Raw genomic sequence first — 24,377 nt, 5'->3', positions numbered from 1 at the left:
AGGCACGCCGAGTCCGCCACACAAAAACGGAGGCACAAGTTGAAGGAAACACAACGTAGCCTCAAGCCAGAAGTGGAATAACACACAATAATCCAACAGGTGATAGTCCACACAGAAAAGGAGCCTCTTAGTCCAAAATAATCCGGGAGCGTAGCAGAAACACAGCCGGTCTGACACGCGCGAAAAAAGAAAGAGGACGCGCCACCTACATCCTGTAAGGGGGAAGCACTCGGACAGTGCTTGGGATCCACGGTGGCGCATGGTTATGGGAGATAATTGTACCCACTCAGCGTTTTGTCCAATTTTTTCGGCCTATAATAGATAATGTGCAAGAATAGTACTGTCGAGGTAAGTGTTATATTGACTGACTATATTCTATACAAGAAACACTTAACAAGGGTAAAAAAAGAAACAGAATCAGTTAGTCGCCTCTTACGACATGCTGGGGAGCATCGGGTAAATTCTTCCCCCAAACCCGCGGGGGGTACCTATGCGACTGACCACAATGTTTACTTTCATCAGGCACAAAGTTCTTCAGCAGAAGAATGATTAATATTCTAGCAACAAACATGCAATAAATTCATACATGATTATTGATGTTCAAAAAATGCTCTACACTACTTCACCAAACTAAATGGAGAACTGAAAATGTTTAAAACACTTTCTTTCTTTATTTGGTGTTTTCAACCACGAAGGTTATATCGCCACGTGGAAGGGGGGGGAGATGGGATAGAGCCACTTGTTAATTGTTTCTTGTTCACAAAAGCACTAATCAAAAAATTGCTCCAGGGGAAAACACTAACCATAAACAATAAACACCACTATGAGGTTTGATAGGTAACTTAAAGGGACCTTGACCTTCAATGAACGTTGCAAAAAGCTTATGTTCTGATGAATATGGGTGAATGAGGCACCATTGAATATAAAAAGAAAAATAACTGATTTGACTCTAGTTAAACTATGGCGCTCATGGCATCATACCAAAGTTTGAACGAGTATCCCTTTCACTGTTCTGTACAGCTGTGAAAACACAGTGAGACATAATAATAATGAACATAAATTAATCACCCCTTCTCGCCAGAGCTCACGGCAATACACAATAGCAAAACAAATCAGAGCATTCACACACCGACACACACAAAGTCGTTAAAGGTTTATTGGCTGCGGCAATAATAGCCGCAAGAATAATCCTTTAGTTCGTTCAAAGTACCCAAGCATGTCCTGTATACAAAAGTAAGGCGATTGAGATTTTATTTTGTTTTTTTTACACAAGCCAGAGAACACCAGTGCTTGTGAGAGCAAAATGTTTGCCCGTAGGGAAGTGAACCTTCCTTATCTTTCGCACCAGAGAGCTGTTCAAAAGGGGTATTGTGCAAGTTGGCTATTAAACCATTGTAATTCGGAAAATGTCTTTAACCTTCGCCGGCACTCGTGGGTCCGTGCGGACCCAGAAGGGTGTTTGATTGCAAATATCTTTTAAACGAGTTGGAATTTTTTAATGAGCTTTTAGAAATGCCTCAGACACCTAACAAGCTATCATCTCCTAAAAGCTCATTAAATTTCAGTGATAATTAATTAATTAATTAATGGTCAAATTTAGACTACACACGGAAGCATTTGTGGGGACGTGCGGACCCATACTTCTCAAAGAAGGAAAAGCGTGTATACCCTTCCGAGGCACTCGTGGGTCCGTGCGGACCCAGAAGGGTGTTTGATTGCAAATGAGACAGTGACAAAAGGTCAGGTGTCATGTCTACTGTCCCGAATGACACACGATTGCTGACATTTCACCATTGCCAAAAGAATAAACAAATAAGAAATAGGTAGAAAATGAATGTGAAAACTGACTTTGATTGTTGATCAGTATTTTCTATACCACTAACAAATAATCTACTTACACATAGCTGTTTGGCAAATGTATGTTGCATGGGACACACTGACATGAAAGTGGAAGATGTTTTTCCCTCTAGAGAAACTACATATCAAGTTACACTTTTTGTGCTCTTCCATTCCAGTTGGCAATCAATTGTTAACGCATGTTATTAGAAAAAATAGAACGAAAACAGATTAGATAGAATGAAAAATGTACTGGTGATGTCATTTGGGACATACTGACATGAAAACGTCACCTTTTGTCATTGTCTCAAATATCTCTTAAACGAGTTGGAATTTTTTAATGAGCTTTTAGAAATGCCTCAGACACCTACAAAGCTTTCATCTCCTAAAAGCTCATTAAATTTCAGTGATAATTAATTAATTAATTAATTAATTAATTAATGGTCAAATTTAGACTACACACGGAAGCATTCGTGGGGACGTGCGGACCCATACTTCTCAAAGAAGGAAAAGCGTGTATACCCTTCCGAGGCACTCGTGGGTCCATGCGGACCCATACTTCTCAAAGAAGGACAATTGTGCAAACCCTTCCGTGGCACTCGTGGGGCCATGCAGACCCATAATATTTTACCAAATACCGTGTGCAGTCTAAATTTGACCATTAATTAATTAATTAATTATCACTGAAATTTAATGAGCTTTTAGGAGATGATAGCTTTTTAGGTGTCTGAGGCATTTCTAAAAGCTCATTAAAAAATTCCAACTCGTTTAAGAGATATTTGCATCAAACACCCTTCTGTGTCCGCACGGACCCACGAGTGCCACGGAAGGATATGCATATTTTTCTTTCTTTGAGAAGCATGGGTCTGCACGGCCCCACGTAAGGATATGCACATTTTTCCTTCTTTGAGAAGCATGGGTCTGCACGGCCCCACGAATGCGTCCGTGTGTAGTCGATAACGAGTGCCGGCGAAGGTTAATGGCTGAATAACAATGAGTTCCTTTATACGTTGGATTGGGCAAGCCATATATATATATATATATATATAAATATATCTAGCATCAATAAACCTAAAAATACACTAAGGTCTTTTTCAAAAACAATAGTCTGTTTTAAAAACTTTCAGCAATTTTCAACCTTATAAATCTATACTATAGATACATCAAAAGAAATTTGGTCAGACATGGGATTCAGAAAAAGTGATAATTAAGGGAAAAAAAAGTGGGGGTCTGGGGGCCGCAGAAGGCCCCCAGTAGGGTCCAGGGGCAACACCCCTGGTCGGGGTCTGGGGGCTTCACCCCCAGAAGCTGAAGGTTTTTAGTATTTTAGACACACAAAAATGGCCCCGAAATGCATATTTCAGCTTAATCATAGCCCCCCCCCCCCCTCCCTTTCTCTTCCTTCCCATGTTTCTCAAATTAATTTTACGCTAAGACTCAAAATAAGGAGGAGAAAGAGAGAGAGAGAGAGAGAGAGAGAGAGAGAGAGGCGGGGATGGGGGGGGGGGGGGGGGTGGCGTGTGACGGTGTGGTTTCAATGTTCTTACCTTGTCGGTGCCAAACGACTCCAGTGACTGATTACACGACTGGGTTTTCAGGATAGTCAGGTGCTTGTTGCTTTTCAAGTGGCTTTTGAGGGCAGTCTTTCCATTGGAACCGTAGTTGATAACATTAACATCGTTGCACAAAGTGCACTAAGCTTTTCCCGGCAAGTTGATTTTAGCAAAAGCATCGCCAACTTTCAGTTTCACGTCTTGTGTCTTCTGGCCTTTCTTGTATTTCCAGCTCAATGATACAACTTCATCGAGCCAGTCGAATCTCCAGAGATTTTTCTTGTACTTCTGCTGGTCAATTTCCCGGGATAGAACGGTTTCGTCTCGCTTTAGCTTCCTCATCATTTTGGCAAGTGGCTCGAAGCGATGTAAAAATGGCGCCGAATCATTCTCATACGGTATGCTTTAGCTTATACTGAATCCCCGATAGCTACGTTGAAACGGTGACTGTAGGAGACAAAGACACAGAGCGCGTTCCCATACGGATCGACCAGCAACAGTCTGACCGTTTTAGGAACCAACCGTTCAAGAATAGTATGGAATGGAGCGTCGCGATCAGCGGACCGGCCGAAAAACTTGGGTCTTTACCTACATATATCCCAACATTTTCTCAGCGGATTTGCACGAATCTCAAGAATGATCCCTGGAGCCTAAAAATTTACGGAATTCCGTAATTTTACGGAAGAATCCCATGTCTGTTTGGTGCAATTAAACAGGTAACCTAATGGCAAATCATTGTGTAAAACTTTCTTTACAACTTTCTTTCACAAAGTGTACATATTTTTTTTATTTTTTTTAGCAATATTGTTTTCGTGGTGCAGTACCTGTGTTTAAAAATAATAAAATACACAGCGGACATAATTTCGCTTTATTTGAATGACTTTCCACTTTACAAAGATTGGTTTAGAATAAGAGCGCAGATTTAAACCAATTTGAACAAGAAGGGCAAAGCCCATACGACTCACATGCTTTACACATTTTTCCTACCAAAATACATGTGACCTTGACCCAAGGTCAAGGTCATCCAAGGTCTTGCAACATAAAGCTGTTAATTCAAGACATAGGAAGTACAATGGTGCTTATTGGCTCTTTCTACCATGAGATATGGTCACTTTTAGTGGTTCACTACCTTATTTTGGTCACATTTCATAAGGGTCAAAGTGACCTTGACCTTGATCATATGTGACCAAATGTGTCTCATGATGAAAGCATAACATGTGCCCCACATAATTTTTAAGTTTGAAACAGTTATCTTCCATAGTTCAGGGTCAAGGTCACTTCAAAATATGTATACAATCCAACTTTGAAGAGCTCCTGTGACCTTGACCTTGAAGCAAGGTAAACCAAACTGGTATCAAAAGATGGGGCTTACTTTGCCCTATATATCATATATAGGTGAGGTATTGAATCTCAAAAACTTCAGAGAAAATGGGAAAAATGTGAAAAATAGCTGTTTTTTAGACAACATTTATGGCCCCTGCGACCTTGACCTTGAAGCAAGGTCAAGATGCTATGTATGTTTTTTGGGGCCTTGTCATCATACACCATCTTGCCAAATTTGGTACTGATAGACTGAATAGTGTCCAAGAAATATCCAACGTTAAAGTTTTCCGGACGGACGGACGGACGGACGGACGGACGGACGGACGTCCGGACGGACGGACGGACGGACGACTCGGGTGAGTACATAGACTCACTTTTGCTTCGCATGTGAGTCAAAAAACAGTTGCTTATACCTTCTACCATGCTTGGTACTTTGAACAAACTTTATGATTGTTTTTGAGGCTTTCATTGTTGCAGCCCAATGCTGCTCAGTGCAAATTAACTTTTTTGAAGGCGAAGTGTCTGCACCCAGACACATCCTTACTCTGAGGTCTCAAAGCAAACCCGCAAATTGAGGCACACCTCCCAACGCCATGCAAGATATTGCAGATTTATTGCACGATTACGTGGCTGGAGCGGATAGGGCAAGTAGCCTAATAAGTTTACAATTTAAAACGAATGCTTCTTTCATTGACAAAAGCAGTAATCATGTGTCAAAACACTGGATCGGCTTTGGAATGCGCTTGTAAATAAAAGTAGACAATGAATTTTTCTTGTGATTCCACTGACCAATCTGCTTGTAGTCTGGACAATCAAGCGTACAAAATATGGCAAAATCGTATGGGTTCACAGGTCTGCTATACACTTCAGGTTTGGGGTGTCCACAAGCTAACTTTTTTTTTACTCGAGCATGTTGGCAACGAACTGGAGAACAACATCTGACCATGTTGATTGGTGGGTGGCCCACTCCGAGGGTCAATGCGCTCCGTTAGTTGCACGAGCTGTTCCTCAGAGAGGGGGCAAGCCGTGGCAGGCACATATCCTAACGACTGTCTGGCAAAGGATGGTCCTCGATTATCGATTGAAGGCTTCTCCCTTTCCAGAAGTCCTGTACTGCTGTGGATGTGCTGGCTCGTCTCTCCAGCATCCCCCTGAAGAAGAGCTGCAGGGGAGTTCTGTTGCGCTCTGTCCTCAGGGGTTGGTGGTTCTTCTGTTCCACAATCCACTGTAGGGACCGGTTCGGCAGAAAAACATAGTGGAGGGCCCACAAGTGAATGGGATTGTCCATGTTCAGTATCCCCAGACCACCTTCTGCCTGTGGTGTTCTCATTGCAGTAAACAGGTCATGGTAAGGGTTCACCACATCTTTCCAGACGTCGAGCCAGAGACGCTCGATCCTTTGGTTATGGTCACTGCGGCCTTGCATCGCACTGCCTCTCCCTTCTCCCCTGTGTTCATTCATGAGGGCGACGACATCCAGATTCTCGCCACCATGGTCCATGCGGAGTCCAAAGCGTTGGGTTCCACCCAAAAACAGATCCCGAACGGTCTCTGACCTGTTGTTTCGGTGGCATGGAGGAAGGTAGTGGCCCGGCTAAAGCCATCGATTGCCCCATGAATCACCATTTTCCACCTGCAATATAACAAACAGAGATCCGTTTCCATATGTGATTTCACCACACAAATTCTGATTAAAGAGTTATTGGGAAATAAGTACAGGTAACATGCTCAGTAAATATTAAAAAGTAATGGTCAAAGTGCTTTTTCATGACCGAGAATCAAGACCATTATTTTTAATATATATCATTGAGAAAAGGTGTGTAACCCATTTAATCCACCTTTCTTCAATTTTGCAAAGAAATAAATCAAGAAAAGCAATTGCTTTATATGACTTTTCTTCGTCATGTCCATAAGCCTTAAGGGTCTTGTAGGTCTTAAAAGGAGGATTCCACTAACTGCTGGGACTCTAAAATTTGATAAAAATAAGCAAAATTTTGGTAATGTCAGCTGGTTAATAACACATACAATTCAGTGAAATTTAATAAAAATAACTGAGAAAACCGCAATGTAAAGCTTTTACAAACTTGACCCCACTGTGACCCCAAAATGTGACAGGGATCAACCAAACTAGGGTCACGTAGGTAGATGATCAAATCCTTCAAGTGTTCAAAGTTTCAAAGCTCAAGCTTCAAAAACACCTGAGATAACATCAATGTTAAGATATTTTGATTCGAACATGACCCCCTGTGACCCCAAAACTTGACGAAGGTCAATCTTCTTCTTCTTCAGCGTTCGACGATGGCTGTGTCTAGATTCTTTGGCCCGTGATGTTGACGAAGTGGGCTGTGACGAAGGTCAATCAACCTTATGTCGTCTTCTTCTTCTTATGCACGAGTGGTTTGCACGAGTGGAATTTTACGTGTATGACCGTTTTTACCCCACCATTTAGGCAGCCATACGCCGCTTTCGGAGGAAGCATGCTGGGTATTTTCTTGTTTCTATAACCCACCGAACTCTGACATGGATTACAGGATCTTTTTCGTGCGCACTTGGTCTTGTGCTTGTGTGTACACACGGGGGTGTTCGGACACCGAGGAGAGTCTGCACACAAAGTTGACTCCGAGAAATAAATCTCCCGCCGAACGTGGGGACGAACTCACGCTGACAGCAGGCAACTGGATACAAATCTAGCGCGCTACCGACTGAGCTACATCCCCGCCCACAATCTTATGTCAAGTTGGTAGATTATCAAAACCTAGAAGTGTGCGTACTATTAAAGCTCTAGCTAAAAACACATCTGAGATAACATCAACGTTAAGTTTTTATTAAACGAACATGACCCCGCTGTGACCCCAAAATTTGATGAGGGTCAACGAAACTGGGGTCACTTCGTGAAATCATCAAACCCTAAAAGTGTGCAAAGTTTCAGAGGTCTAGCTGTATAAACTTCTGAGATAACAGCTCAACGTTACATTTTTTGTCCTTGGACAGACAGACAGCCTGCCCACAGCACACATAATTATTTTGATCAAGTATTATTCACTCAGCCAGTCTACCTGCACAAGCATGTGATTAATCCATGGTTGAAGAGTTCTGTGAAAATTGCGCAATTCTGCAAACTCTTTATAGCAGTTAATTTAATTTCGAATAAAATAAAGTACATAGTTGTTCTGCTAAGACGATAAGGCAAATATTTTTGCGTTCTTTTCATGTTTAAGTATCTCGGGAAAAAAAGTTCTATTTATGAAGTGAAATATAATTGACCTACAGATTACTGTCTTTTTGAGTCACTTGAGAAAAAGTGACTCTATGTAATCGGTCAGTGTTAGTCTGTCCGTCCGGCCGGCCGTCCGGCCGGCCGTCCGTAGACACCACCTTAACGTTGGACTTTTCTCGGAAACTATCAAAGCGATCGGGCTCATATTTTGTTTAGTCGTGACCTCCAATGACCTCTACACTTTAACGATGGTTTCGTTGACCGTTGACCTTTTTCAAGGTCACAGGTCAGCGTCAAAGGAAAAATTAGACATTTTATATCTTTGACAAAGTTCATCGGATGTGATTGAAACTTTGTAGGATTATTCTTTACATCAAAGTATTTACATCTGTAGCCTTTTACGAACGTTATCAGAAAAACAAGGGAGATAACTAGCCTTTTCTGTTCGGCAACACACAACTTAACGTTGGGCTTTTCTCGGAAACTATAAAAGTGACCGGGCTCAAATTTTATGTGAACGTGACTCATTGTGTTGTGAATAGCAATTTCTTCCTGTCCATCTGATGCCTCATATAATATTCAGAACTGCGAAAGTGACTCGATCGAGCGTTTGCTCTTCTTGTTATTTGTACAAATGCAAAATGGGAACAACTCTATTTTCTACACAAAATATGAGAGTTACTTGCCTTGAGACCTTGTGTCTGGTACAACGTAGATTTTGATTTAGAAAACAACCAAACTTATGGATCTTATATTGGATTCTGTGTGTTGAAACCTGAAATGAATAGTGTAAATGCAGTATGTATGAGCTCTTTCCTCTTTCGAATATTTGAGCATTCAGAACTTTTCAGTCACCAAGCAGTGACCACACAGTGTGGTTTCTCAACCTATGAGCTATCGAGGATTCAGACTGGTTGCTGGGTGGTTATTTGTTAGGACTAGGTAGCTTGGTATTCACCGAAAAGTATTCCCCCCTCTGCTTATTTCTCTGTTAACTTGAAGGGGTGTTTATTGTTAAAAAAACCACAAAGCAACCAAATTTAAATAACCACCCAGTAGAAATGGTAAGGTATAACCAGAATATGTTTTGTATTCCGTGGGGAAATCATCAATGGACCAGTCTTTCATTACATATCCAGAAAATGACAAAATAAAAAGAAAAGAAAAGAAAATACTTGCACACGACTCACCTTCGTTACCCACCTACCCCTTAGAAGACGCCCTTCCTTTTACGATCCCAAACAAGACATTTTCAAGACCCTGTTTCATAGCTGCCAACCCCTGTGAAGCCCAAAGAGTAGCATTTTGGAACTTTCACCCAATGTCAGAGTTGCAATTGGTGTTTATAAGCATAGCACTCGCATAATCTTAAATTTGAATCGCAAGCCCGCATTTAAAATGCCATCAAAAACGTTTGTAAGATTCTGAGAGCTCTACGACATTACAACCGTCTAAACATAGTTCAATGTCACACGCTTTCCTTCTTTGCCACTACTAAAGCAAACGTATGCAAGATTGTATGTTACACGCTTTAGGAGCATGGCAAGAACGGATTCAAACTCAAAATCGTCACTCCAAAAAAACATAAAATGCACACACGACTTTTATTTCTCCTGCTGTTATCGTTTCTTCTCTTTACAGATTCTTCAACGCTCAGAATACTGAAAACGGCACCCCAGACGACAGTACTGTTTCCATACGCGAATTTAAGTTCCCTTGGAAAGTGGTTCGCTCAGGAGGCCTGTTTGTCTGACACTATAAGGACAGAGTTCTGAACATAGATGACAAAGATTCCGGAATGAACAAACATTTTGCGGATGCAGACACAGAAAGACGTCATGAAGAATGAGATGCTTCAAAAGATACAGACTGTGACGATGACTGTGACGTCATTCCCATATAACGAGACGTCATTCACAGTTGTTCGGCCACTTCCGTCAAAAAGTAGATTTAGACAATCAACGTAATCTCGTGTGGAAGAAAACGTCTGTCACACAACCAAGTCGGAATAGCAGGTATTATTACCTATACACGCAAAGTCTGTCGAATTCTTCGGCAAAAATCGTTGAAAATGATTTGCCCGCATCGGCGTGGAACTTGCACCATAATCTTCACCACCCTTACGTTTCCCCGTTTTTATCCTGTCTCCCTCCAGTTTCCACTTCTAACACCGTCACTGTGCACAGCTTACAACTTAACAAGTGCATTGCATATATTCTAATCAAATTCACAATTGGCGCATAGAGTCACCGGAAATGCGAATGCTTGCAATAAAATTCACGATTTGCTAAGCAAGTCACGTGGACAATATCGAGTCATAACGGAGTGGTTCCCAGCCATCGGTACTCGACTAGTTATGCAATGTTCATTGTTGATTGTCAAGCAATAAGTGAACATTTTGCACGCTTGTCATTTTTTTTTTTTTTTAGCGTAGCAGCTCAGGGCTTAGAGTAGCAGCGTAGCAATTCCTGCAAAATCGGAGCATGCTGCGCCAAAATCGTAGCAATTGGCAGGTATGCTGTTCTCTAAGATATTCTGCTCATAACCTCTGTAAGTTTACCCCCATTATAAGACCTTATTATCTCAGGGTTATGTAGGTCTTAAAAGAAAGATTCCAGCGTCATAAAATAATGTTTAAGAGAATTCCTTATGCCACCTGTATCAATCCACTCAAATTCCATGTTCAAACTGGCACAACCCCCAACATCCTCCCCACCACCGGACACACTCAACATTCACCAAATTTTGAAAAAGGATTTTTTTGTGCCCAGTGTATGTATTTGTAGCTGTACTCACGATATCAACTTGTGGTATCCGTCTAGATGCCAGAGAGCGTTTGGTCCTGATACTTGGTACAGACGACGTCTCGTGGGCCTCAACGCCAAAGCTCTGACAGCTACTCCACCAGGATCAACCCGCTGGATGGCTCCCCGTACTCTGTGCCTTTGTGGAGCGTGTAAGAATACAACTTATTACACTAACGTGACATACCACTCATGTCATAACAATACCATTCACTCTACATTGCATGTGTAAAGAGGTCTTGTCTGACAAGGACCTGATTTTTCACTGCCTCCAATACCGAAACAAGCGTCCTTCTTTGAACACTCGGAAGAATTTTAAGAACGTAAACACCACACCAGTGACATTTCCTTGCTTTGACATAAAAGATTACACGAGGCATTCGGAGATATCCAGGTTCAATTTTTAAGCTTCTTCAATCTGGGCGCTTCGACAAAGGGACATTTACAGCAATGAACATGCAACAGTATGTACAGGGTCCCCACTGGTTTTTAGAAACAAAATTCCATGACTTTTCCATGAGCCTCAATAACATTTTCCATGACTAGATCCACAGGTCGCCATTTCCGAACACGCAAACTTTTTACATCTTGTCACTGCCAGTTTTGACACTGGCTTGCTTTGCACTGAATTTGAGTCAGTTTCTACGCAGTGTCTCTTTGACAAGCAAGTCAAGCATTTGCTACGCAGTTAGATTATCGGTAATGTTTGCTGGTCCTGTCATTTCACTAAACTGGACCAGCCACTGTTTGTATCCATCTGCACTTTCGTAAATTCCGTTTCATAACCGTCACTAACACTGTGACTTGACGAACTGTCATTTTTTTCACCGCGATACACAGTTCATTGCGAAGATCTTCCTTGGTAATTCGTTCCAATTCCGCATACTTTTTGTTGTCAAGAAACAACTCGAAAGAAAGCTGGCGTGCTAAAGGTTAATTTTTTTTCTTTCTTATTTATGTTAAATTCCATGACTTGAATTGAAATTCCATGACTTGAATTGAAATTCCATGACTTTCCAGGCCTGGAAAATTAAAAATCAAATTCCATGACTTTCCATGACCTGTACGAACCCTGTATGTAGGATAAACAGAATACTACATGGCTTCCTGTTTGATACCAGTTTTACACTAGTGTTTTGAAATATTGTTCGCAGTTTAATATTTAAAAGCACAACTTGTGTAAAACTGGTATTTCATAGGAAACCATATAGTATTCTCTATGTGGACAACAATGTCACAGGCTTACCCACTAAAGTTCTTTAGGAGCTTCTGACATATTTGCCTTAAAAACAACATGCAAAATAACTTGTGGAATCCAAAAGCACCAAGCCGCATTAGTGGCCCAATTAGAGCTGCAGACTATTACGCTTTCGATGTAGCATGCTACTTGTAAAACAGAAAATGCTACTTCGTTATACAGACACTCTACAATGTTCATTTGTTCCTGCTGCTGTTTTCTTGTCTGAACACAGTTATTGCAACATTTGTGTCTTGACATATAAACATGTAGGTGCAGTGGATTATAAGATGATGCAATACTTAAAGATAAACACCATTTGCTACACTATAAATTCAAGATTGCTACACATGAAGCTTCATAGGGGCTGACAGCTCTGCATCATACACCTGCACATAAATCTTACTGACTGAGTTGATGAGTATTTACACATTGCACACCTCCCACATTGAAGTAAACAATTGAATATCTTCAGTTAATCGAAGTACACTTAAAGATGAAGTTCTCTCCATAGGAATACTGTGCATCACCCTTGCATGTAAGTGAACTCAAAGTACTATGTGAACAGAACAGAACCAATTAGATCATTGTCAGATTGAATTACAATTAACATTGACACGCTTCCATTTGAAACTTTTCAGTTGTCATTGTGGATTGACGCCCCGGGCCCCAGATCCTGCGTTTAACTTTATCCTCGACGAACAAAACAACAGGCACCAATTGGGTGGCCGCCTCACCTGTGATTGTGTTGACCAGGTTGGCAACCGAGCCAGACAGGGTAGAATTGCTGGTACCGGTTGTCATCGATCCCGATGTTGAGGCGATGGCCTCACGATCACCCGAAACAGCTTCTTGCAGACGTTGGTTGTCTTTCTGGAGCGAGACAATGGCCACTTGCCGCTCCCCCAGCCTGCGTAGTTCTGCCAATACCGCGGCCAAAGCAGTGGCGCTTTCTTCCCCTCCTGCTGTGGCTGACTCAAACCCACCGGGTTGTCGCTGCGAGGCTGTCTGGTTGCTGGCCCTCGGCCGACCTGCAGCGGCTCGGGTCACTTCGGCTACCCGCCTTGACGCTGCCCTCCTGGGAGGCATATTCCTGTGCATAAAAAACAGGATATGTGAACACAGCCTTATTTGTCAGATTACTGAGAATTACACATAAGCCTTGAACTTGTCTGCTGCTCCTTGCAGGAGTTAACAACTCCTTCACTGTTCAGCCTGTAAAAGGTGTTTAATATCCCATACTTCTGAAGTTGTCACCAGATTTTGGGAGTCTGAAATACAAACCAAAGAAATTGATTAAAATCTGGCCCAAATTACTTCAAACCAATTGTGTTTTCTGTGTCAAACTCAAATCCTGGCACCCAGTACCCCCACCAAACGAGTTTGGAATCTCTGAGGCTCAATACATTTATGACAAACAGAACACCAACAGGAAATTACATCATGGTTCTCTGAACTGTCACACACCAACATAATACCTGGCTAACAAATCCACATACTAACTAATGTTGGAATCTCTGAGGCCCTATAGCTTAATTTGACAAAAAGAACAACAGCGAACCATGTTTTCTGATTCTCTGAAAAATCAGCCCCACCATGAAATATTACCTAGCCCACTGTCAGTCAGTCCGCAGATCATCAAGTGGATTATCGACTTCCTGGTGGGTCGATCTCAGTACGTGGCAGTAGACGGGGTCATCTCAGACAGCCTCGAGATCAGTACAGGGAGTCCACAAGGCTGCTGTTTGTCTCCGACAATCTTCACCCTGTACACCAACGACTGTAGAGCCACCAATGGCAAACTTTCGAAGTTTGCTGATGACTCAGCTCTGGTAGGCCTGATACAGAATGATGATGACACAGTGTACAAACAGGAGGTGGACAAACTAGTAGAGTGGTGTGACCAGAACAGCCTAGACCTCAATGTGGGCAAAACAAAAGAGATGATCACAGACTTTAGGAGAGGGGAAAAGGAAACAGAGCCACTAGTGATAGGGGGGAAAGAGGTAGAACAAGTACAAGAGTACAAATACTTGGGCTGCATCATCAGTTCAGATCTCTCGTGGTCAAAACACATAGCCAAGGTAGTTAGCAAGTGCAATTCAAGATTGTACTTTCTGAGGAAACTCAAGCAGTTCAAGGTCTGCCCTGAAATACTGGCAATGTTCTACAGAGCCAGCATTGAAAGTGTTTTGACCTTCAACCTCATGGTATGGTACTATGGGGCTACTGTAGAGGACAAGAGCCATCTGGCAAGAGTGATCAGACAGGCAGAAAAGGTGGTTGGGGTTCAGTTCCCAAGCTTGGATGAACTGGTGCATAAGAGAACAGCCACAAAAGCACGAAAGGTCGTTGAAGATGAATCGCACCCCCTGCATGATCAGTTTGCACTCATGCCATCTAGGCGTAGATACAGAGCTGCAAAGTGTAGAACCTCTCGCATGCGGAAGTCGTTTATTCCATCCGCCATCTCAGTTCTCAATGATACCACTTAGTGCATGCATGTGAAACTGAAAAATGTACAATGGAGTTTTCCTCAGAGCTAGCTAGGAATGCATTGTACACTAATGTTGTCATGTTATTGTTGTGTTTTTTATCTTAATCTTAATGTTTTAAAATTATCTCCACAACTTATAAAGTATACTTTTACACTAGAATTATGTTTAAACAAATCAAGTATGTATGTTTAATATTATTCTTATGAAGTTTTTTTACAACTATTTAGAATAGAACAGTCTGTTTTGAATGTCAATCACTGGGAGCAGTCAGAAGAGTAAGAATTCTGTTTTGTTCTCACTATCATTTGCTTATGAAGATCATGATGTTGTTCCTTTGCTTAGTCAGTCCTAGAAATAATGTCCTAGACCTGTCTTACCTTGCTGTTATCAGTATTTTTGCCCTCTTTCATTACGATGCTATGGTATTTCTGTGGGTCTCCACATGTGTTTGTTTATAAGGCGGAAGTGACCTCCCCTTGTACACAATAGGCCCTCAGATGAAGCCTACGGACAGACTAGAATAGAACATGCACATAACACAGAAGGTCTGCACAGCACACTCACACACAGCAATACAGCACACCGTCTTGTACCTCCTTCTGCCCTGCCGAAGTCGGGGTATCCTTTTTAATCCACCGAACATTAATATCCACAGCCATGTGTGTCTCCTGCCTCCGAACACACACGCCACAGAGCTCGACTCGATGTGCGCAGTTTCGTATAAAAATTATTTTCCAAATTTCCCCACTGTGTTTTATAAAATAATCATATTATGAAAGCACATACATTCTTATCTTAGTTATTATGTATTCATTGTTAGCAAACATCGGCATTATTCATGTTTTACTTTAAACGCAATCATTGTTATTTATAGATCACAGGCACTTGATGTAAGTAGGTCACACACGTGTAAATGTTGTGCCCAGTCCTTGTTTTTGTTTCTGTTATTATTTTAGTTAGCAGGTCTAGTTGAGCACGTATTAAGTATCATGTACCCACTACTAGTCATTGTGCATTTTAGTTAATGGACTGATGATGTCATTTGTATGGAGTCGACGCACGTGCGAGGATATGTATGTGTGGGAGGGGGCGCGGGAGATGGAAGCTTGCTGTATGTTATGTAATGTATATATTGTGTGTGATACGTGGAAATGTGATACTATTTATTTGCATGTATGATACAGGTACAAATGTGATAATTGTAGGCTTATACTAGTGATTACTGTGTGTGATACATGAAATGTGATATGAATGCTGTTTTTATATGTTATACTCTTACTTTCTCCCAAGCGCAAGACAAATTCTTCTATGAAAATTGAAGCCAATAAAATTTGAGTTGAGTTGAGTTGAGTTGAGTACATGTACTTTAACCAAAATAGTGTTTGTAATCTGTGAGGCACCAGCCAACACAAGTGACAACAGTACCTCCACAGGAAAAACATTTCCCGATTCTCTAAGTCAAACAACACATGAAATATTACCTAGCCCACAACCAAAATAAATTTGGAATCTCCTAGGCAAAATAACAGGTGATTGACAAAACAGTACTTCCACAGGAACCAATATTTCCTGATTCACTGAAATGACAAACACACAGATTGTGACACGTTTTAGGATGCTCTAGGAGTATGGTTTTAGTAGCTGACATTGCATACTGTGATATATAGAGTGGGTTTTAGTATGGTGACACCACTGTGACGCGATGAAGCCAGACTATGTTTTAGCAGCTAGTTATACTATCGGAATACACATCTAGTATGTTTTAGTAGTTTTAGTCGTTCTTTAACCACTGTGATGCGTTGGAAGAGTTTATTTTTATGTGCTGTTTTAGAGGTACATCTTATCAGTATGGAACATGTTCAGTTCTTACAGTAGTTGATAGTGGGGGGGGGGGGGGGGGGGGGGGGGGTCCTATCTTATTCTGCGTACTTTTATTGTGGTTCCGATAGCTCTTAGAGTTTCATAGTTCTCACCATGTCTGTATAGTGTATGTATTAGTTACTGTGATACCAAATTGTCTTACCCATGTATGTATGATGCTATGCGCCAGAGATGTATGAATGCTATTTATTTTTGTTTTTATCACACAGCAAGCTGCTTTCCTCGTGTATTTTTTATGTTCATTCATGTATTGTACACTTGGCAATAAATTATCTATCTATCTAATTGACATACAGTACCTCCACAGGAACAAATATTCCGATTCTCTGAATTGACAAACGCTCACATGAAAAGGCATCGTAACACCAACATGTTCATCAGAATCTCACCTGAAAATTATTTCCAAGTACTCTGGAAAAACACTGATCCATACTATCCACCAACACAGAAACATACTGTTGAAACATGTCACGATATCTTGATTTGACAGAACACTCAACAATCGTGTTGATCGAAGAACCATTCCACCTTGAACTGGTTTTTAGACAAGGGACATCATCCACAACGAGCCTGTCATAAACTCGAGTTACTTCCCATCTACCGATCTGGTTGACCCCATTTAGAGCCGTCGATTTATAATGCCACCCACCCGCATCAAACAAGAAAGAAAATGTAAACAATTTGAAGATTCCCTGTTCCTATACCCGTGCTTTGTAAGCTGATCAGTCAAAACGCACAATGCAACCTGACCCGGCTACAACATTATTTAATCACACAAAAACCGACTGTGTTTATCGCCTGACGAAGGGACTTGTACAACCTGGCCTGTCCTGACGTTGCTTGATCTTCTTGATCTTGATATGTTACGCCAACAGGTCCCAAGCTTGGGAATATACGTTTGCTAGATGCACACCATCACCCAGGAAATGACACTGCAAATTCAGGTAACGTAAACTGTTTTCCAGCGGAAAACATAAAATCATGGTCCCAAAATACAACTCTAGGGGAGTCCACAGTGCCCTGCCGAAGCAACGCATTGACCTCCATAGCTGCGGCGTTGTATGATGGATCGAAACACACACACAGACAGACAGACAGACACACACACACACCACGACCCTCGTCTCGATTCCCCCCTCTACGTTAAAATATTTAGTCAAAACTTGACTAAATATAAAAACGGTATTACTTAACTTTAAAATCAGAATCTGTGACTGTGAAACATTGGTCCATTTCTCAGTTGTTTTTCAACAGTTTAAAATTCCTTTTTGAAGCTTTACTATTCTAATATTCAGCACAGAAGAGTTACCTGAAGTACTGTCCCCTGTCCTTTCAGACGAGCTTGTATCATTAAAGGACCCAGTAAGCTTGTTGGAAGCAGTAATTGGTTCCACCAACGCATCCAACTCTTGATCAGATATCCTGGAATACACCATGCGTTGTACTTGTAGCATTCCATTTTCCCTGAAAATTGCCACACTTTTATTACTTGCGTTGTATCGATAAACGAAGCACAAGTAAGAAACAATAATAAAAGCAAAGAAAATAGCAACACGATATGCAAACATCTAACAAAGCCGAGCAAGCAGAATGACAGGTCTAATGAAAAACAAAGAGGTACCGATTCGGAAACAAGATCGCGATTCTTTCCTTCGCTGCACGACGCAAATCTTCTGTGACCTTTGACCAAACGTAGCTTCCACATTCGATCACCGTGCTCAGCTTAATATTTACAACAGAAAGCCGAGGGGGTGGAATACCGAGATGAACCTACAGAAATGTGCATCCTCAAACCTGACATATTCATCCCAACATTTAATGAACTCCAAAACACAGAAAGTTGCTTTCACAGTCACACGCCATCTTTGATTGCCACTGCCAGTGGTTATGAAACCGGGACCCGGTACCCGTGTTTCAAAGATCACGCATTGTTTCTTCCATTAAGTCACAAATGAACAAGCAAACAAAACGTTGCTTACCTTCTTAAAACTTCTTCTGGCTCATTACCAGACTGCAACAAATTGACGCAAGAATGGCGGGTCTGATCCAGTGGCGTCGCTATTTTGGAAGTGCATGGCGCAAACCGGAAGTAGTATCTCCACGAGATTGTCGCTTTGCATGTCGTACATTTTCCGATTCAAGTTCTAATTTATTTCAGCTGCATTTATTAAATGCAGCTGCATTTAAAAATAAATACAGCTGTATTTAAAAATAATTACACCTGTATCTAAAAATAATTACAGGTGTATTTATTTTTAAATACAGCTGTATTTACTATTAAATACAGGTGTAATTATTTTTAAATACAGCTGTATTTATTTTTAAATGCAGCTGTATTTAAAAATAATTACACCTGTATTTAATAATAAATACAGCTGTATATATTTTTAAATACAGGTGTAATTATTTTTAAATACAGCTGTATTTATGATTAAATACAGCTGTATTTAACATTAAATACAGCTGTATTTATTTTAAATTACAGCTGTAATAGTTATGAGCCAAACGGCTTTCCATAGCAAAGGCAGTGCCCGTGGAATTGACAAGAAGAGCGGGGTATTCGTTGCGCTAAGAAGGATAGCACGCTTTTCTGTACCTCTCTTCGTTTTAACTTTCTGAGCGTGTTTTTAATCCAAACATATCATATCTATATATTTTTGGAATCAGGAACCGACAAGGAATACGATGAAAGTGTTTTTAAATTGATTTCGAAAAAAAAAATTTGATAATAATTTTTATATATTTAATTTTCAGAGCTTGTTTTTAATCCAAATATAACATATTGATATGTTTTTGGAATCAGCAAATGATGGAGAATAAGATAAACGTAAATTTGGATCGTTTTATAAATTTTTAATTTTTTTTACAATTTTCAGATTTTTAATGACCAAAGTCATTAATTAATTTTTAAGCCACCAAGCTGAAATGCAATACCGAACCCCGGGCTTCGTCGAAGAGTACTTGACCAAAATTTCAACCAATTTGGTTGAAAAATGAGGGCGTGACAGTGCCGCCTCAACTTTCACGAAAAGCCGGATATGACGTCATCAAAGACATTTATCAAAAAAATGAAAAAAACGTTCGGGGATTTCATACCCAGGAACTCTCATGTCAAATTTCATAAAGATCGGTCCAGTAGTTTGGTCTGAATCGCTCTACACACACACACACACAGACACACACACAGACACACACACGCACATACACCACGACCCTCGTTTCGATTCCCCCTCGATGTTAAAATATTTAGTCAAAACTTGACTAAATATAAAAAGACCAAGGTCTCGATCGTTCAACTTCAAGCTAATGTTGTAGCAAAATTCAGCTGCTAAATGTTTGGACGACAGTGCATACGTGTATAAGGAAGTTCACGTTCTGTCATACGATATACATGTATTTGACTCAGAGATTTCTGCTGCATGCCTTGCCGACTTTCCCGCCATTTTGGGGGATTCACCGAAAGCAGCGCCGGTGTCGACCATTTTTTGCCCCTTCCGTTATTTGTACCCAAGAAAAGGGCGGCAAGGACATGGTTCTCGCGATGATTGGCGTTCCCGTAATAAGGTATGCAAAACGTCTCCCCTAAATCGCGTGCTGTCACTCAGTCTTACGTGCTTGACACTGATTCAGTGAAGTCTGTCACGTCAAGTGACGGTGACCGGCCGCGGGCACGGCTGACTCGTGACTGTTGTCAGTTGGGTGTCGCATCACCGTTTTTAATATGACCATAATTATGTTCTTTATATTAAATGTGTAAAAGTTTTCACACTAGATGAGCAAAATTCATCCTCAATTGCATCCAAGATACAATGTTTCACTTTAGTTTTTACAGGTAAATCAAGTTAAACTTACGTCAGTGTCACTGTGACGCGAATAGTGTGTGGACCAAAAAGTGACGGGCCTGAATCAGTGGCGATACCCTTGCTCGTTGTACTGGAAGCTAATATTGCACAAAATCATGCGTTATGCTCCCCACCCTTGTCATGTTCAACGCCACCCTGATTTGATGTGAATTTCCGAACAGCTGTTCTTTTACTTTTTAAAAAAACTGTTTTGTTTTTACCTGTGTGTTAGAATAGGATAGGCCTATATGTGGAACATAAATAAACAACAAGAGGCGAAGCCTTCAAGGCTCACGTAAGAAATCGACAAACAGTAACACAAACTCAATCACTCCGTCACACACACACACACACACACACACACACACACACACACGCACACACACACACACACGCGCACACTTACACACGCACGCGCTATCACACACACACACACACATACACACACACACACACACACACACACACACACACACACACACACACACACACACAGTAAGCATAGGTGAAACTGTGCAAGCCGGAAAGCGAGAGCCTGGATCTGCCAATTGGTCACGGCCCGCTCACAATAACAATGACCGAGACTTTCAGTACTTCCTTTGCGTGACGTCTAACCCTCTTACGTCATAATGTGACGTCTTCAAATAGTTTCTATCACACACGTACGCGTCAAACACTTTTGACCGAGACGTAATCTTCTTATGCGAGCTTTATCCAAAGACTCGGAAATGTTAAAGTTTCTATCACACACACACGCACGCACGCACGCACGCACGCACAGACAGACAAAGTTTATCATCGCATAGGCTACACTTACGTGAGCCAAAAATCGGATAAGCTTGAAGCTGTCACCGTATTGGAAAAGTGTCGTTTCAACCATATTGCTTCGTGCGTGTGTAGGCCTATGTGTGTGCGCGCGCACTTGACAAACAAATGTTGTGTGTGTGTCACAGTGTGTGTGTGTGTGTGTGTGTGTGTATTTTGATATCGCTTAACGCGACTTGTTTGTTTTTGTTGTTAATGAACCATTCTACTGTGCATCGTCTGCGTTTGTCTGATTTAATCATTTCTTTCCTGCTCAGTGTTAAATATATCAGAAGGTCCTTGCGTCTGATAACAGATCCATCGGACAAACTCAAACGTCACACTTGATTAAGAAGACTTTCGGGTACTGATCGAGGTATTGCAAACAAACAAACAACAACAACACTAAAACAAAACAAAAACAGAAAAAAACGCTTTATCGTTCCTGAGTATGCTGAAACGACTCCTTACCTTTGACATATTTTTGAAGCTTCCTCCCATGTGACGTGTGCTTCAGATATCGCCAGGTAACACCGTGCGTACAGCAGACTCCAGTCTGGTCACACACACACACACACACACACACACACATACACACACACACACACACACACACACACACATACACACATACACACACATACACATACACATATATGTATATATATGAAAAAAAGCTTTTCAACCGTATAAATGGCAGCAACAACCATGGCTTGGGTGAGGGGGGGGGGGGGGGGGTCTGAAACGTTGTGGTAGCCTAGGATTGTGTGGTTGTTGATGTTTGTCGTCCCCACAACCCAGGGGGTCACCCGAGACTGATTCAGCATCGATCTTACCCTCTGTTTTTTTCCACACCAACTCTTCCTTTAAAACACATAAAGTTGGCCAAAAAATTATTGCAACAAATTTCAAACCCAAATTAAAGCATTAATTCCTGTGTCATTTCATTAAAACTGTATATGCCAGTTAAGGCCGTTCACTTAACCTTCAGGATCACCTTCTGGATTAAATATTTCTTTTACAAGGATCACGTGACCGCCGCTCAAGTAAGGGTACCGTCAAAATCGACCAGACAAAAACGGAAGAGCCGAATGAGAAATACGTAAGGTAGCAAAACAAAACAATCTGTTCAGGGTAGATAATTGGTTTGAATTTCTTCTCGTATGTCAAAGTTGCAAAGTTTTGCCTATTGTAATTTTTTTTCGATTTTTCATTCGGCTCTTCCGTTTTTGTCTGGCCGATTTTGACGGTACCCTTACTGTAAAAGAAATATTTGGGTTTGAAATTTGTTGCAATAATTTTTTGGCCAAGTTTAGTTGTAGGGGGAAGAGGTGCCCGTACACAATCATGTCATTTACCTCAACATACGTATTAGAAGTGTACATTAAATGCGTGTAAAAATAAAAAGATAGATTGCTAACGGTCCAAAATTCAGAATTAAAAAACAAACAATCATGGTTATTTATTGTAACGTTTAATTAAAGCCAATACAAAACATTACAACCACAGGTACCCATGAAAGTGGAGAGACAGACACACACTTATGATACAGATAATGAACTTAGCTTAGAAAGTGTTGATGTTTCCAGTTTTTGGCAAGAACGATAGCCCTTTATCTCTGTATCTCACTCTCTGTATCATACGTGTGTGTCTTTCTGTCAAATTTAAAGACAGGCCTATAGAGATGTAGGGCGATTGTTCTCATCAGAGACCAGAAACAGGAACAATTTCTAAGCTTAGATCGTTATCTGTGTCAAAAGTGTTTGTCTGTCTGTCCACTTTACAGACCAAGTACCTGTGGTTTCATTGTTTGATTTTGTCATAAATTAAACGTTCCAATAACTTACCATTCTTGTGCTTTGATTCTGAATTGTGGAAAGTTAGCGCAGTCTATCTGTTTTGGTGTCAAATGTTGGCTTTGCATTTAGAATAGCTGTCGTTGTCATAATTATGTTTAGCTAACAACCCCCCCCCCCCCTCCGCTCATTACTCCACCAGAACGACGACAACAACAAATTTACCCATTTTCATGACTGTTTGGAATGAGTACGTGCATACAAGACACAGTATACGGACTGTCCTGTACTTGAGGAGAGAGGTCAGAGCAGGTAATACACAACCAGAGAGCAGCCTTGTGGTTCAAGTATTCAGGGTTGAGGGAAGGGAAAGAACTCTAACCTCGTGTGGTGCCTGACTGTGTGGTAATTCCCTGTGGACATGCTAGCGGCTGTATTCCCTGGGATTCCTGCAAGAAGATCGAGTTAACAAGGTGTTCATGAATAATCTTCTCATCACAAGTTTTACGAAATCCACAGAATTGCAGAACACCCTGGGGTGTATAAGCACAGATTTCTTACCCGGGCGCAGTTGTCTCTTTATATAAGATAATAATTACAACAACAACAACAAATGAAAAGCAGCTCCAGTTCAACTTTTCTTGGACAACGACAATATGATAATGACAATGAGTCTGGAAAACAGACCCAACACATAATAATTACAGTCATGATCACTCCAGATAAACATCTAAATCTCTTTACATTTAGTCAAATGTTTTAACATGTGCGTGTGTGTGTGTAGAGCGATTCAGACTAAACTACTGGACCGATCTTTGTGAAATTTTACATGAGAGTTTCTGGGTATGATATCCCCGGACGTTTTTTTCATTTTTTCGATAAATGTCTTTGATGACGTCATGTCCGGCTTTTTGTAAAAGTTGAGGCGGCACTGTCACACCCTCATTTTTCAATCAAATTGATTGAAATTTTGGCCAAGCAATCTACGACGAAGGCCGGACTTCGGTATTGCATTTCAGCTTGGTGGCTTAAAAATTAATTAATGACTTTGGTCATTAAAAATCTGAAAATTGTAAAAAAAAAAAAAGTTTTTATAAAACGATCCAAATTTACGTTCATCTTATTCTTCATCATTTATAGATATGATATGTTTGGATTAAAAACACGCTCAGAAAGTGAAAACGAAGAGAGGTACAGAAAAGCGTGCTATCCTTCTCAGCGCAACAATTACCCCGCTCTTCTTGTCAATTTCACTGCCTTTGAAAGCGGTGGACTGACGATGCTACGAGTATACGGTCTTGCTGAAAAATTGCATTGCGTTCAGTTTCATTCTGTGAGTTCGACAGCTTGACTAAATGTTGTATTTTCGCCTTACGCGACTTGATTTTTTGTTAAAGTCGCTTAAAGCGTGATTAAAACAGAGATCTGTAGCAAGCACTTGCTACACTATCTCTGATTAAAACATCCAGTCAGTCTGCTTAATTAAAAGGACAAAACTGAACGTCAGTGACAAAATGGAGGAAAAAAACCAGTCAATTTTAGCACCGTTCTGGCACCACCAATAGCACTGCCAATCTGGCAGGACC

The 24,377-nt window shown here is 40.9% G+C and overlaps 1 protein-coding gene and 1 long non-coding RNA gene across 3 annotated transcripts in view; both read right to left on the bottom strand.

Moving 5' to 3' along the window:
• Nucleotides 1–23,352, bottom strand: part of LOC138957563 (uncharacterized) — a 37,619-nt gene extending 14,267 nt beyond the window's left edge. The window contains exons 1-2 of the long non-coding RNA XR_011453080.1: nucleotides 23,174–23,352; nucleotides 21,467–21,551 (exon numbers count right to left, since the gene is read on the bottom strand). This is a non-coding gene — a long non-coding RNA (uncharacterized lncRNA). The remainder of the gene's footprint in view (nucleotides 1–21,466; nucleotides 21,552–23,173) is intronic.
• Nucleotides 3,223–13,718, bottom strand: LOC138957564 (uncharacterized). Of its 2 annotated transcripts, XR_011453081.1 has the most exons (4): nucleotides 13,579–13,718; nucleotides 12,708–13,063; nucleotides 10,726–10,872; nucleotides 3,223–6,345 (listed from the first exon to the last, which is right to left on the bottom strand). XR_011453081.1 is itself a non-coding variant. In XM_070328660.1 (3 exons), exons 2-3 carry the CDS (start codon nucleotides 13,057–13,059, stop codon nucleotides 10,826–10,828), a joined length of 399 nt encoding a protein of 132 aa, XP_070184761.1. In that variant the 5' UTR covers nucleotides 13,060–13,063; nucleotides 13,579–13,718; the 3' UTR covers nucleotides 9,034–10,825. The 2 variants fall into 2 exon arrangements, 1 of the variants encoding a protein (XP_070184761.1); XM_070328660.1 differs by lacking the exon at nucleotides 3,223–6,345 and having other exon boundaries at nucleotides 9,034–10,872.
• Nucleotides 23,353–24,377: the final 1,025 nt, after the last annotated feature.

Source organism: Littorina saxatilis, unplaced genomic scaffold (genome assembly GCF_037325665.1).
Source record: "Littorina saxatilis isolate snail1 unplaced genomic scaffold, US_GU_Lsax_2.0 scaffold_894, whole genome shotgun sequence".
NCBI classification, from domain to species: Eukaryota; Metazoa; Mollusca; class Gastropoda; order Littorinimorpha; family Littorinidae; genus Littorina; species Littorina saxatilis.
The sequence above is the reverse complement of the archived record's forward strand: the minus strand, read 5'-3'. Positions and strand labels throughout refer to the sequence as shown.